A 16,289-nucleotide genomic window follows, 5' to 3' on the forward strand; every position below is an offset into this window, starting at 1 on the left:
ACGAATAGACTGTACCGTACCGAGTAATACAGGACGAATAGACTGTACCGTACCGAGTAATACAGGACGAATGGACTGTACCGTACCGAGTAATACAGGACGAATAGACTGTACCGTACCGAGTAATACAGGACGAATAGACTGTACCGTACCGAGTAATACAGGACGAATGGACAAACTGTACCGTACCGAGTAATACAGGACGAATAGACTGTACCGTACCGAGTAATACAGGACGAATAGACAAACTGTACCGTACCGAGTAATACAGGACGAATAGACAAACTGTACCGTACTGAGTAATACAGGACGAATAGACTGTACCGTACCGAGTAATACAGGACGAATAGACAAACTGTACCGTACCGAGTAATACAGGACGAATAGACAAACTGTACCGTACCGAGTAATACAGGACGAATAGACAAAACCTGTAATACCGAATAGACTGTACCGTACCGAGTAATACAGGACGAATAGACTGTACCGTACCGAGTAATACAGGACGAATAGACAAACTGTACCGTACCGAGTAATACAGGACGAATAGACAAACTGTACCGTACCGAGTAATACAGGACGAATAGACAAACTGTACCGTACCGAGTAATACAGGACGAATGGACAAACTGTTCCGTACCGAGTAATACAGGACGAATGGACAAACTGTACCGTACCGAGTAATACAGGACGAATGGACAAACTGTACCGTACCGAGTAATACAGGACGAATAGACAAACTGTACCGTACCGAGTAATACAGGACGAATAGACAAACTGTACCGTACCGAGTAATACAGGACGAATAGACTGTACCGTACCGAGTAATACAGGACGAATAGACTGTACCGTACCGAGTAATACAGGACGAATAGACAAACTGTACCGTACCGAGTAATACAGGACGAATAGACAAACTGTACCGTACCGAGTAATACAGGACGAATGGACAAACTGTTCCGTACCGAGTAATACAGGACGAATGGACAAACTGTACCGTACCGAGTAATACAGGACGAATGGACAAACTGTACCGTACCGAGTAATACAGGACGAATGGACTGTACCGTACCGAGTAATACAGGACGAATAGACTGTACCGTACCGAGTAATACAGGACGAATAGACTGTACCGTACCGAGTAATACAGGACGAATGGACAAACTGTTCCGTACCGAGTAATACAGGACGAATGGACAAACTGTACCGTACAGAGTAATACAGGACGAATAGACTGTACCGTACCGAGTAATACAGGACGAATAGACTGTACCGTACCAAGTAATACAGGACGAATAGACTGTACCGTACCGAGTAATACAGGACGAATGGACAAACTGTTCCGTACCGAGTAATACAGGACGAATAGACTGTACCGTACCGAGTAATACAGGACGAATAGACAAACTGTACCGTACCGAGTAATACAGGACGAATAGACAAACTGTTCCGTACCGAGTAATACAGGACGAATAGACAAACTGTTCCGTACCGAGTAATACAGGACGAATGGACAAACTGTTCCGTACCGAGGAATACAGGACGAATGGACAAACTGTACCGTACCGAGTAATACAGGACGAATGGACAAACTGTACCGTACCGAGTAATACAGGACGAATGGACAAACTGTTCCGTACCGAGGAATACAGGACGAATAAACAAACTGTTCCGTACCGAGGAATACAGGACGAATAGACAAACTGTACCGTACCGAGTAATACAGGACGAATAGACAAACTGTACCGTACCGAGTAATACAGGACGAATAGACAAACTGTACCGTACCGAGGAATACAGGACGAATAGACTGTTCCGTACCGAGTAATACAGGACGAATAGACTGTACCGTACCGAGGAATACAGGACGAATGGACAAACTGTACCGTACCGAGTAATACAGGACGAATAGACTGTACCGTACCGAGTAATACAGGACAAATAGACAAACTGTACCGTACCGAGTAATACAGGACGAAGACTGTTCCGTACCGAGTAATACAGGACGAATAGACTGTTCCGTACCGAGTAATACAGGTAATAGACTGGACCGAATAATACAGGACGAATAGACTGTACCGAGTAATACAGGACGAATGGACAAACTGTTCCGTACCGAGTAATACAGGACGAATGGACAAACTGTACCGTACCGAGTAATACAGGACGAATGGACTGTTCCGTACCGAGTAATACAGGACGAATAGACTGTTCCGTACCGAGTAATACAGGACGAATAGACTGTTCCGTACCGAGTAATACAGGACGAATAGACTGTACCGTACCGAGTAATACAGGACGAATGGACAAACTGTACCGTACCGAGTAATACAGGACGAATAGACTGTTCCGTACCGAGTAATACAGGACGAATAGACTGTACCGTACCGAGGAATACAGGACGAATGGACAAACTGTACCGTACCGAGTAATACAGGACGAATAGACTGTACCGTACCGAGTAATACAGGACAAATAGACAAACTGTACCGTACCGAGTAATACAGGACGAAGACTGTTCCGTACCGAGTAATACAGGACGAATAGACTGTTCCGTACCGAGTAATACAGGACGAATAGACTGTACCGTACCGAGTAATACAGGACGAATGGACAAACTGTACCGTACCGAGTAATACAGGACGAATAGACTGTTCCGTACCGAGTAATACAGGACGAATAGACTGTTCCGTACCGAGTAATACAGGACGAATAGACTGTTCCGTACCGAGTAATACAGGACGAATAGACTACCGTACCGAGGAATACAGGACGAATAGACTGTACCGTACCGAGGAATACAGGACGAATAGACTGTACCGTACCGAGGAATACAGGACGAATAGACTGTACCGTACCGAGTAATACAGGACGAATGGACTGTACCGTACCGAGGAATACAGGACGAATAGACTGTACCGTACCGAGTAATACAGGACGAATAGACTGTACCGTACCGAGTAATACAGGACGAATAGACTGTACCGTACCGAGTAATACAGGACGAATAGACAAACTGTACCGTACCGAGTAATACAGGACGAATAGACAAACTGTTCCGTACCGAGTAATACAGGACGAATAGACAAACTGTACCGTACCGAGTAATACAGGACGAATAGACAAACTGTTCCGTACCGAGGAATACAGGACGAATAGACTGTACCGTACCGAGGAATACAGGACAAATAATAGACTGTACCGTACCGAGGAATACAGGACAAATAGACTGTACCGTACCGAGGAATACAGGACAAATAGACTGTACCGTACCAAGTAATACAGGACGAATGGACAAACTGTTCCGTACCGAGTAATACAGGACGACTAGACTGTACCGTACCGAGTAATACAGGACGAATAGACAAACTGTTCCGTACCGAGTAATACAGGACGAATAGACAAACTGTACCGTACCGAGTAATACAGGACGAATAGACAAACTGTACCGTACCGAGTAATACAGGACGAATAGACAAACTGTACCGTACCGAGTAATACAGGACGAATAGACTGTACCGTACCGAGTAATACAGGACGAATAGACTGTACCGTACCGAGTAATACAGGACGAATAGACTGTACCGTACCGAGCGGTGCGTTGATGTGGTCGATGGAGGCGACAAGGTGCAGGTTGGGTAGTGAGGCCAGTTGGCCCAGTGCATTCTGGGTCTTCCCTCCACGGAGCATGGGACCGTCAATGTTGTGGATCAACAGGTACACATGGAGGTCCGGCTCTGATGAGATACACACACAGGTCAAAGTTCACAAACACAGGTCCGTGTATGCTACGGGTCAAGGTCACTGAATGCTACGGGTCAAGGTCACACTGGTCCCTGTATGCTACGGGTCAAGGTCACTGAATGCTACGGGTCAAGGTCACTGAATGCTACGGGTCAAGGTCACTGAATGCTACGGGTCAAGGTCACTGTATGCTACGGGTCAAGGTCACTGAATGCTACGGGTCAAGGTCACTGAATGCTACGGGTCAAGGTCACTGAATGCTACGGGTCAAGGTCACTGAATGCTACGGGTCAAGGTCACTGAATGCTACGGGTCAAGGTCACTGAATGCTACGGCTCAAGGTCACTGTATGCTACGGGTCAAGGTCACACTGGTCCCTGTATGCTAGGGGTCAAGGTCACTGTATGCTAGGGGTCAAGGTCCCTGTATGCTAGGGGTCAAGGTCACACTGGTCCCTGTATGCTAGGGGTCAAGGTCACACTGGTCCCTGTATGCTACGGGTCAAGGTCACACTGGTCCCTGTATGCTAGGGGTCAAGGTCACTGTATGCTACGGGTCAAGGTCACACTGGTCCCTGTATGCTAGGGGTCAAGGTCACTGAATGCTACGGGTCAAGGTCACACTGGTCCCTGTATGCTAGGGGTCAAGGTCACTGAATGCTACGGGTCAAGGTCACACTGGTCCCTGTATGCTAGGGGTCAGGGTCTACCCACGTTCTCTGAGGGTGGTGGTGATGTACTGTAGTTGGTCAGCAGGGTTCCGGAACGTTCCTTGGTGTTCTAGAATCTCTGCAGACAGAGCAGTCAGGATCTACAGGACAGGAGGAGAACAGAGGGTTGTGTACAGGTGTGTGTGTACAGGTGAGTGTGTGTGTGTGTGTACAGGTGAGTGTGTGTGTGTGTGTACAGGTGAGTGTGTGTGTGTGTACAGGTGAGTGTGTGTGTGTGTACAGGTGAGTGTGTGCGTGTGTACAGGTGAGTGCGTGCGTGTGTACAGGTGAGTGCGTGTGTACAGGTGAGTGCGTGCGTGTGTACAGGTGAGTGCGTGTGTGTGTGTGTACAGGTGAGTGCATGTGTACAGGTGTGTGTGTGTGTACAGGTGAGTGCGTGTGTACAGGTGAGTGCGTGTGTACAGGTGAGTGTGTGTGTGTGTGTACAGGTGAGTGCATGTGTACAGGTGAGTGCATGTGTACAGGTGAGTGTGTGTGTACAGGTGTGTGTTATACTGACTGATTTGAGAGAGATGGAAGGGAAGAATCCGTTGACAACCAGGTGTATCTCCTGACAGAGCAGAGACACTCGGAACTCCTCGAGTAAGGCCTTCTTACTGCCCAGCCCGTACAGCAACACACTGTAACCCAGCCTACACACACACACACACACACACACATTTAGAACTCCACTCAGAGGGGTTGATACGGTCTAGTGACCTCACTGTGACCTCCACTCAGAGGGGGTTTTGATACGGTCTAGTGACCTCACTGTGACCTCCACTCAGAGGGGGGTTATGATACGGTCTAGTGACCTCACTGTGACCTCCACTCAAAGGGGGGTTATGATACGGTCTAGTGACCTCACTGTGACCTCCACTCAGAGAGGGGTTATGATACGGTCTAGTGACCTCACTGTGACCTCCACTCAGAGAGGGGTTATGATACGGTCTAGTGACCTCACTAGTGAGATGGGGCCTGCATAGTGAGATGGGGCCTGCATGGTGAGATGGGGCCTGCATGGTGAGATGGGGCCTGCATAGTGAGATGGGGCCTGATTAGTGAGAGGGGGCCTGCATAGTGAGATGGGGCCTGATTAGTGAGATGGGGCCTGCATAGTGAGATGGGGCCTGATTAGTGAGATGGGGCCTGATTAGTGAGATGGGGCCTGATTAGTGAGATGGGGCCTGATTAGTGAGATGGGGCCTGCATAGTGAGATGGGGCCTGATTAGTGAGATGGGGCCTGATTAGTGAGATGGGGCCTGATTAGTGAGATGGGGCCTGCATAGTGAGAGGGGGCCTGCATAGTGAGATGGGGCCTGATTAGTGAGAGGGGGCCTGCATAGTGAGATGGGGCCTGATTAGTGAGGGGGCCTGCATAGTGAGAGGGGGCCTGCATAGTGAGATGGGGCCTGCATAGTGAGAGGGGGCCTGCATAGTGAGAGGGGGCCTGCATAGTGAGATGGGGCCTGATTAGTGAGATGGGCCTGCATAGTGAGATGGGGCCTGATTAGTGAGATGGGGCCTGCATAGTGAGAGGGGGCCTGCATAGTGAGGTCCTGCATAGGGAGAGGTCCTGCATAGTGAGATGGGGCCTGATTAGTGAGATGGGCCTGCATAGTGAGAGGGGGCCTGCATAGTGAGATGGGGCCTGATTAGTGAGATGGGCCTGCATAGTGAGATGGGGCCTGATTAGTGAGATGGGGCCTGCATAGTGAGATGGGGCCTGCATAGTGAGATGGGGCCTGCATAGTGAGATGGGGCCTGCATAGTGAGATGGGACCTGCATAGTGAGGTCCTGCATAGGGAGAGGTCCTGCATAGGGAGAGGTCCTGCATAGGGAGAGGTCCTGCATAGGGAGAGAGGTCCTGCATAGGGAGAGAGGTCCTGCATAGGGAGAGAGGTCCTGCATAGGGAGAGAGGTCCTGCATAGGGAGAGAGGTCCTGCATAGGGAGAGAGGTCCTGCATAGGGAGAGAGGTCCTGCATAGGGAGAGAGGTCCTGCATAGAGAGAGGTCCTGTATAGAGAGAGGTCCTGCATAGGGAGAGAGGTCCTGCATAGGGAGAGAGGTCCTGCATAGGGAGAGAGGTCCTGCATAGGGAGAGGTCCTGCATAGGGAGAGAGGTCCTGCATAGAGAGAGGTCCTGTATAGAGAGAGGTCCTGCATAGGGAGAGAGGTCCTGTATAGAGAGAGGTCCTGCATAGGGAGAGAGGTCCTGCATAGAGAGAGGTCCTGCATAGGGAGAGAGGTCCTGCATAGGGAGAGGTCCTGCATAGGGAGAGGTCCTGCATAGGGAGAGAGGTCCTGCATAGGGAGAGGTCCTGCATAGAGAGAGGTCCTGCATAGGGAGAGAGGTCCTGCATAGGGAGAGAGGTCCTGCATAGAGAGAGGTCCTGTATAGAGAGAGGTCCTGTATAGAGAGAGGTCCTGTATAGAGAGAGGTCCTATAGAGGGAGAGGTCCTGTATAGAGGGAGAGGTCCTGCATAGAGAGAGAGGTCCTGTATAGAGAGAGGTCCTGTATAGAGAGAGGTCCTGTATAGAGAGAGGTCCTGTATAGAGAGAGGTCCTGTATAGAGAGAGGTCCTGTATAGAGAGAGGTCCTGCATAGGGAGAGGTCCTGCATAGAGAGAGGTCCTGCATAGGGAGAGGTCCTGCATAGAGAGAGGTCCTGCATAGGGAGAGAGGTCCTGTATAGAGAGAGGTCCTGCATAGGGAGAGGTCCTGCATGGAGAGAGGTCCTGTATAGGGAGAGAGGTCCTGCATAGAGAGAGGTCCTGCATAGGGAGAGGTCCTGTATAGAGAGAGGTCCTGTATAGAGAGAGGTCCTGTATAGGGAGAGGTCCTGTATAGGGAGAGAGGTCCTGCATAGAGAGAGGTCCTGTATAGGGAGAGAGGTCCTGCATAGGGAGAGGTCCTGTATAGAGAGAGGTCCTGTATAGGGAGAGGTCCTGTATAGAGAGAGGTCCTGTATAGAGAGAGGTCCTATAGAGGGAGAGGTCCTGTATAGAGGGAGAGGTCCTGCATAGAGAGAGAGGTCCTGTATAGAGAGAGGTCCTGTATAGAGAGAGGTCCTGTATAGAGAGAGGTCCTGTATAGAGAGAGGTCCTGTATAGAGAGAGGTCCTGTATAGAGAGAGGTCCTGCATAGGGAGAGGTCCTGCATAGAGAGAGGTCCTGCATAGAGAGAGGTCCTGCATAGAGAGAGGTCCTGCATAGGGAGAGAGGTCCTGTATAGAGAGAGGTCCTGCATAGGGAGAGGTCCTGCATGGAGAGAGGTCCTGTATAGGGAGAGAGGTCCTGCATAGAGAGAGGTCCTGCATAGGGAGAGGTCCTGCATAGGGAGAGGTCCTGTATAGAGAGAGGTCCTGTATAGAGAGAGGTCCTGTATAGGGAGAGGTCCTGTATAGGGAGAGAGGTCCTGCATAGAGAGAGGTCCTGTATAGGGAGAGAGGTCCTGCATAGGGAGAGGTCCTGTATAGAGAGAGGTCCTGTATAGGGAGAGGTCCTGTATAGGGAGAGGTCCTGTATAGAGAGAGGTCCTGTATAGGGAGAGGTCCTGTATAGGGAGAGAGGTCCTGCATAGAGAGAGGTCCTGTATAGGGAGAGGTCCTGTATAGGGAGAGGTCCTGTATAGAGAGAGGTCCTGTATAGGGAGAGGTCCTGTATAGGGAGAGAGGTCCTGCATAGAGAGAGGTCCTGTATAGGGAGAGGTCCTGTATAGGGAGAGAGGTCCTGTATAGGGAGAGAGGTCCTGCATAGAGAGAGGTCCTGTATAGGGAGAGGTCCTGTATAGAGAGAGGTCCTGTATAGGGAGAGAGGTCCTGTATAGGGAGAGAGGTCCTGTATAGAGAGAGGTCCTGTATAGAGAGAGGTCCTGTATAGGGAGAGAGGTCCTGTATAGGGAGAGAGGTCCTGTATAGGGAGAGAGGTCCTGTATAGGGAGAGAGGTCCTGTATAGGGAGAGAGGTCCTGTATAGGGAGAGAGGTCCTGTATAGGGAGAGAGGTCCTGTATAGAGAGAGGTCCTGCATAGGGAGAGGTCCTGTATAGGGAGAGAGGTCCTGGTGCCAGGTTTCCTCCAGACGTGACACTGCCACCACCATGCTTCACCATAGGGATGGTGCCAGGTTTCCTCCAGACGTGACCCTGCCACCACCATGCTTCACCATAGGGATGGTGCCAGGTTTCCTCCAGACGTGACACTTGGCATTCAGGCCAAAGAGTTTAATCTTGGTTTCATGATTGACAGCGGAGTCAATCACCACCTTCCGGAGACACCTGAAACCCCACCTCTTTAAGGAATACCTAGGATAGGATAAAGTAATCCTTCTCACCCCCCTTAAAAGACTTAGATGCACTATTGTAAAGTGGCTGTTCCACTGGATGTCATAAGGTGAAAGCACCAATTTGTAAGTCGCTCTGGATAAGAGCGTCTGCTAAATGACTTAAATGTAAATGTATAGAGAGAGGTCCTGCATAGGGAGAGGTCCTGCATAGGGAGAGGTCCTGCATAGAGAGAGGTCCTGCATAGGGAGAGGTCCTGCATAGGGAGAGGTCCTGCATAGGGAGAGGTCCTGCATAGGGAGAGGTCCTGCATAGAGAGAGGTCCTGCATAGGGAGAGGTCCTGCATAGGGAGAGGTCCTGCATAGAGAGAGGTCCTGCATAGAGAGAGGTCCTGCATAGAGAGAGGTCCTGCATAGAGAGAGGTCCTGCATAGAGAGAGGTCCTGCATAGGGAGAGGTCCTGCATAGAGAGAGATCCTGCATAGAGAGAGAGGTCCTGCATAGGGAGAGGTCCTGTATAGAGAGAGGTCCTGTATAGAGAGAGGTCCTGTATAGGGAGAGGTCCTGCATAGAGGGAGAGGTCCTGTATAGAGGGAGAGGTCCTGTATAGGGAGAGGTCCTGCATAGAGAGAGAGGTCCTGCATAGAGAGAGAGGTCCTGCATAGGGAGAGGTCCTGCATAGGGAGAGGTCCTGCATAGAGAGAGAGGTCCTGCATAGAGAGAGAGGTCCTGCATAGAGAGAGGTCCTGTATAGGGAGAGGTCCTGCATAGAGGGAGAGGTCCTGTATAGAGAGAGAGGTCCTGCATAGAGAGAGGTCCTGTATAGAGAGAGGTCCTGTATAGAGAGAGGTCCTGTAGAGGGAGAGGTCCTGCATAGAGGGAGAGGTCCTGTATAGGGAGAGGTCCTGTATAGAGAGGTCCTGTATAGAGAGAGGTCCTGCATAGAGAGAGGTCCTGTATAGGGGGAGAGGTCCTGCATAGAGGGAGAGGTCCTGTATAGAGGGAGAGGTCCTGTATAGGGAGAGGTCCTGTATAGAGAGAGGTCCTGTATAGAGAGAGGTCCTGTATAGGGGGAGAGGTCCTTACTGTAGCTGCAGCATCCACTTGTTGAAGTGTTCATGATGACTGGAGTGGAGCTTCTCAATCTCTGAAGAATAACACGCCGGTTTCCCTTCTAACAGACGGAACAATGTCTCCTGCACACAACAAACATGAATCACGGGGTTTACTTCCATACATCTCCTAGGTGTGTACTCACCTGGTCTAGTTTAGGTGTGTGTGTGTGTGTGTGTGTGTGTGTACTCACCCGGTCTAGTTTAGGTGTGTGTGTGTGTGTACTCACCCGGTCTAGTTTAGGTGTGTGTGTGTACTCACCCAGTCTAGTTTAGGTGTGTGTGTGTGTGTGTGTGTGTGTGTGTGTGTACTCACCCGGTCTAGTTTAGGTGTGTGTGTGTGTGTGTGTGTGTGTGTGTGTGTGTGTGTACTCACCCGGTCTAGTTTAGGTGTGTGTAGGCGCTGCAGGGTCCGGTCTGATGTCAGGAATTTAGAACTGCCGTGAGCCTCAAAGTATTCCTCGACCAGACTGGCCTAAAACAGAAAGAACTAAGTCATACCAAGACATGCCACCAGAGGTCTCTTCACGGTCCCCACGTCCAGAACAGACTCTGGGAGGCACACGGTGCTACAGAGCCGGTACTACACAGAGCCGGTACTACACAGAGCCGGTACTACACAGAGCCGGTACTACACAGAACCGGTACTACACAGAGCCGGTACTACACAGAGCCGGTACTACACAGAGCCGGTACTACACAGAGCCAGTACTACACAGAGCCAGTACTACACAGAGCCAGTACTACACAGAGCCAGTACTACACAGAGCCGGTACTACACAGAGCCGGTACTACACAGAACCAGTACTACACAGAACCAGTACTACAGAACCAGTACTACACAGAGCCAGTACTACAGAACCAGTACTACACAGAGCCAGTACTACACAGAGCCAGTACTACAGAACCAGTACTACACAGAGCCAGTACTACAGAACCAGTACTACACAGAGCCAGTACTACACAGAACCAGTACTACACAGAGCCAGTACTACAGAACCAGTACTACAGAACCGGTACTACAGAACCGGTACTACAGAACCGGTACTACACAGAGCCGGTACTACACAGAGCCGGTACTACACAGAACCGGTACTACACAGAACCGGTACTACACAGAGCCAGTACTACACAGAGCCGGTACTACACAGAGCCGGTACTACACAGAGCCGGTACTACACAGAACCGGTACTACACAGAACCGGTACTACACAGAACCAGTACTACACAGAACCAGTACTACACAGAGCCAGTACTACACAGAGCCAGTACTACACAGAACCAGTACTACACAGAACCAGTACTGCACAGAACCAGTACTGCACAGAACCAGTACTGCACAGAGCCAGTACTACACAGAGCCAGTACTACACAGAGCCAGTACTACACAGAACCAGTACTACACAGAGCCAGTACTACAGAACCAGTACTACACAGAGCCAGTACTACACAGAACCAGTACTACAGAACCAGTACTGCACAGAACCAGTACTGCACAGAACCAGTACTACACAGAGCCAGTACTACACAGAGCCAGTACTACACAGAGCCAGTACTACACAGAACCAGTACTACACAGAGCCAGTACTACACAGAGCCAGTACTACACAGAACCAGTACTACACAGAACCAGTACTACACAGAACCAGAACTGAACCAGCTGAAATTAAAGATTGTAGAAATGTTCCACCAACACAAACAGCTTCTTTCACTCACATGTTGGGCACAAATGTGTTTCCATCCCTGTTAGTGAGCATTTCTCCTTTTGCCAAGATAATCCATCCACCTCACAGGTGTGGCAGATCAAGAAGCTGATTAAACAGCATGATCATCATGGGCTCCCGAGTGGCACAGCGGTCTAAGGCACTGCATCTCAGTGTAAGAGGTGTCACTACAGTCCCTGGTTCAATTCCAGGCTGTTTCACATTTTACCGTGATTGAGAGTCCCATAGGGCAGCGCGCAATTGGCCCAGCGTTGGCTGGGGTAGATCGTCATTGTAAATAACAATTTGTTCTAAACCGACTTGCCTAGTCAAATAAAACAAAAAAATAAAGGGAAATTACACAGGTGCACCTTGTGCTGGGGACAATAAAAGGCCACTCTAAAATGTGCAGTTTTGTCAGACAACACAATGCCACAGATGTCTCAAGTTGAGAGACTTGCTGACTGCAGGAATGTCCACCAGAGCTGTTGCCATAGAACTTAATGTTAATTTAGAGAATTTGGTAGTACGTCCAACCGACCCCACAACCGCAGAACACGTGCATGGCGTCGTGTAGGTGAGCAGTTTACTGATGTCAACGTTGGGAACAGAGTGCCCCAATGTATGGGCAGGCATAAATTACAGACAAACACAATTGCATTTTATCAATGGCAATTTGAATGCACAGAGATACCGTGATGAGATCCTGAGGTCCAATGTCGTGCCATTCATCCACCGCCATCACCTCATATTTCAGACCCTTTGCTGTGAGACTGTAAACGGAGCTCAGGTGCATCATGTTTCCATTGATCATCCTTGAGATGTTTCTACAACTTGGAGGTCCACCAGTGGCCTCCATCATTCTTAAATGGAAGAAGTTTGGAACCACCAAGACTCTTCCTGGAGCTGGCCGACCAGCCAAACTGAGTAATCGGGGGAGAAGGGCCTTGGTCAGGGAGGTGACCAAGAACCCGATGGTCACTCTGACAGAGCTCCAGAGTTCCTCTGTGGAGATGGGAGAACCTTCCAGAAGGACAACCATCTCTGCAGCCCTCCACCAATCAGGCCTTTATGGTAGAGTGGCCAGACGGAAGCCACTCCTCAGTAAAAGGCACATGACAGCCTGCTTGGAGTTTGACAAAAGGAACCTAAAGGACGCTCAGACCATGAGAAACAAGATTCTCTGGTCTGATGAAACATTACATTTACATTTAAGTCATTTAGCAGACGCTCTTATCCAGAGCGACTTACAAATTGGTGCATTCACCTTATGACATCCAGTGGAACAGCCACTTTACAATAGTGCATCTAAGTCTTTTAAGGGGGGTGAGAAGGATTACTTTATCCTATCCTAGGTATTCCTTAAAGAGGTGGGGTTTCAGGTGTCTCCGGAAGGTGGTGATTGACTCCGCTGTCAATCATGAAACCAAGATTAAACTCTTTGGCCTGAATGCCAAGTGTCACGTCTGGAGGAAACCTGGCACCATCCCTATGGTGAAGCATGGTGGTGGCAGGGTCACGTCTGGAGGAAACCTGGCACCATCCCTACAGTGAAGCAGCATCATGCTGTGGGGATGTTTTCCAGAGGCAGGGACTGGGAAACTAGTCAGGATCGAGGGAAAGATGAGGAGGAAAGTACAGAGAGATCCTTGAGATCATTGATAAAAATCTGCTCTAGAGCGCTCAGGACCTCAGACTGGGGTCAAGGTTCACCTTCCAACAGGACAACGACCCTAAACAGCCAAAACGATGCAGGAGTGGTTGCGCGACAAGTCTCTGAATGTCCTTGAGGCCCTGCCAGAGCCCGGACTTGAACCCGATCGAACATCTCTGGAGAGAGCTGAAAATACCTGTACAGAAACCCTCCCCATCCAACCTGACAGAGCTTGAGAGGATCTGCAGAGAAGAATGGGAGAAACTCCCAAATACAGGTGTGCCAAGCTTGTAGCGTCATACCCAAGAAGACTTGAGGCTGTAAGTACTGAGTAAAGATTCTGAATACGTATATGAATGTGATATTATTGCTTGTGTGTAGATTGATGAGGGGAAAAAAAACAATTGAATCAATTTTAGAACAAGGTTGTAACTTAAAATGTGGAAAAAGTCAAAGGGTCTGAATCCTATCCGAATGCACTGTAATTGCCTTAATGTCTTTGGACCCCAGGAAGAGTAGCTGCTGCCTTGGCAGGAACTAATGGGGATCCATAATAAACCCCAGGAAGAGTAGCTGCTGCCTTGGCAGGAACTAATGGGGATCCATAATAAACCCCAGGAAGAGTAGCTGCTGCCTTGGCAGGAACTAATGGGGATCCATAATAAACCCCAGGAAGAGTAGCTGCTGCCTTGGCAGGAACTAATGGGGATCCATAATAAACACCAGGAAGAGTAGCTGCTGCCTTAGCAGGAACTAATGGGGATCCATAATAAACCCCAGGAAGAGTAGCTGCTGCCTTGACAGGAACTAATGGGGATCCATAATAAACCCCAGGAAGAGTAGCTGCTGCCTTGGCAGGAACTAATGGGGATCCATAATAAACCCCAGGAAGAGTAGCTGCTGCCTTGGCAGGACCTAATGGAGATCCATAATAAACCCCAGGAAGAGTAGCTGCTGCCTTGGCAGGACCTAATGGAGATCCATAATAAACCCCAGGAAGAGTAGCTGCTGCCTTGGCAGGAACTAATGGGGATCCATAATAAACCCCAGGAAGAGTAGCTGCTGCTTTGGCAGGAACTAATGGGGATCCATAATAAACCCCAGGAAGAGTAGCTGCTGCCTTGGCAGGAACTAATGGGGATCCATAATAAACCCCAGGAAGAGTAGCTGCTGCCTTGGCAGGAACTAATGGGGATCCATAATAAACCCCAGGAAGAGTAGCTGCTGCCTTGGCAGGAACTAATGGGGATCCATAATAAACCCCAGGAAGAGTAGCTGCTGCCTTGGCAGGAACTAATGGGGATCCATAATAAACCCCAGGAAGAGTAGCTGCTGCCTTGGCAGGAACTAATGGGGATCCATAATAAACACCAGGAAGAGTAGCTGCTGCCTTAGCAGGAACTAATGGGGATCCATAATAAACCCCAGGAAGAGTAGCTGCTGCCTTGACAGGAACTAATGGGGATCCATAATAAACCCCAGGAAGAGTAGCTGCTGCCTTGGCAGGAACTAATGGGGATCCATAATAAACCCCAGGAAGAGTAGCTGCTGCCTTGGCAGGAACTAATGGGGATCCATAATAAACCCCAGGAAGAGTAGCTGCTGCCTTGGCAGGAACTAATGGGGATCCATAATAAACCCCAGGAAGAGTAGCTGCTGCCTTGGCAGGAACTAATGGGGATCCATAATAAACACCAGGAAGAGTAGCTGCTGCCTTGGCAGGAACTAATGGGGATCCATAATAAACCCCAGGAAGAGTAGCTGCTGCCTTGGCAGGAACTAATGGGGATCCATAATAAACACCAGGAAGAGTAGCTGCTGCCTTAGCAGGAACTAATGGGGATCCATAATAAACCCCAGGAAGAGTAGCTGCTGCCTTGACAGGAACTAATGGGGATCCATAATAAACCCCAGGAAGAGTAGCTGCTGCCTTGGCAGGAACTAATGGGGATCCATAATAAACCCCAGGAAGAGTAGCTGCTGCCTTGGCAGGACCTAATGGAGATCCATAATAAACCCCAGGAAGAGTAGCTGCTGCCTTGGCAGGACCTAATGGAGATCCATAATAAACCCCAGGAAGAGTAGCTGCTGCCTTGGCAGGAACTAATGGGGATCCATAATAAACCCCAGGAAGAGTAGCTGCTGCTTTGGCAGGAACTAATGGGGATCCATAATAAACCCCAGGAAGAGTAGCTGCTGCCTTGGCAGGAACTAATGGGGATCCATAATAAACCCCAGGAAGAGTAGCTGCTGCCTTGGCAGGAACTAATGGGGATCCATAATAAACCCCAGGAAGAGTAGCTGCTGCCTTGGCAGGAACTAATGGGGATCCATAATAAACCCCAGGAAGAGTAGCTGCTGCCTTGGCAGGAACTAATGGGGATCCATAATAAACACCAGGAAGAGTAGCTGCTGCCTTAGCAGGAACTAATGGGGATCCATAATAAACCCCAGGAAGAGTAGCTGCTGCCTTGACAGGAACTAATGGGGATCCATAATAAACCCCAGGAAGAGTAGCTGCTGCCTTGGCAGGAACTAATGGGGATCCATAATAAACCCCAGGAAGAGTAGCTGCTGCCTTGGCAGGACCTAATGGAGATCCATAATAAACCCCAGGAAGAGTAGCTGCTGCCTTGGCAGGAACTAATGGGGATCCATAATAAACCCCAGGAAGAGTAGCTGCTGCTTTGGCAGGAACTAATGGGGATCCATAATAAACCCCAGGAAGAGTAGCTGCTGCCTTGGCAGGAACTAATGGGGATCCATAATAAACCCCAGGAAGACTAGCTGCTGCCTTGACAGGAACTAATGGGGATCCATAATAAACCCCAGGAAGAGTAGCTGCTGCCTTGGCAGGAACTAATGGGGATCCATAATAAACCCCAGGAAGAGTAGCAGCTGCCTTGGCAGGAACTAATGGGGATCCATAATAAACCCCAGGAAGAGTAGCTGCTGCCTTGGCAGGAACTAATGGGGATCCATAATAAACCCCAGGAAGAGTAGCTGCTGCCTTGGCAGGAACTAATGGGGATCCATAATAAACCACAGGAAGAGTAGCTGCTGCCTTGGCAGGAACTAATG

General features: G+C 49.6%; 1 protein-coding gene across 1 annotated transcript in view; it reads right to left on the reverse strand.

Moving 5' to 3' along the window:
- orc2 (origin recognition complex, subunit 2) overlaps positions 1 to 16,289 on the reverse strand; it is a 37,706-nt gene that overhangs the window by 10,130 nt on the left and 11,287 nt on the right. Inside the window, exons 8-12 of the mRNA XM_065013857.1 lie at positions 10,228 to 10,326; positions 9,826 to 9,935; positions 4,974 to 5,106; positions 4,458 to 4,554; positions 3,591 to 3,737 (exon numbers count right to left, since the gene is read on the reverse strand). Of these exons, the coding sequence (XP_064869929.1) occupies positions 3,591 to 3,737; positions 4,458 to 4,554; positions 4,974 to 5,106; positions 9,826 to 9,935; positions 10,228 to 10,326 (586 nt within the window). The remainder of the gene's footprint in view (positions 1 to 3,590; positions 3,738 to 4,457; positions 4,555 to 4,973; positions 5,107 to 9,825; positions 9,936 to 10,227; positions 10,327 to 16,289) is intronic.

The sequence above is a fragment of the Oncorhynchus nerka genome, linkage group LG9b (assembly GCF_034236695.1).
Source record: "Oncorhynchus nerka isolate Pitt River linkage group LG9b, Oner_Uvic_2.0, whole genome shotgun sequence".
Classification (NCBI taxonomy): Eukaryota; Metazoa; Chordata; class Actinopteri; order Salmoniformes; family Salmonidae; genus Oncorhynchus; species Oncorhynchus nerka.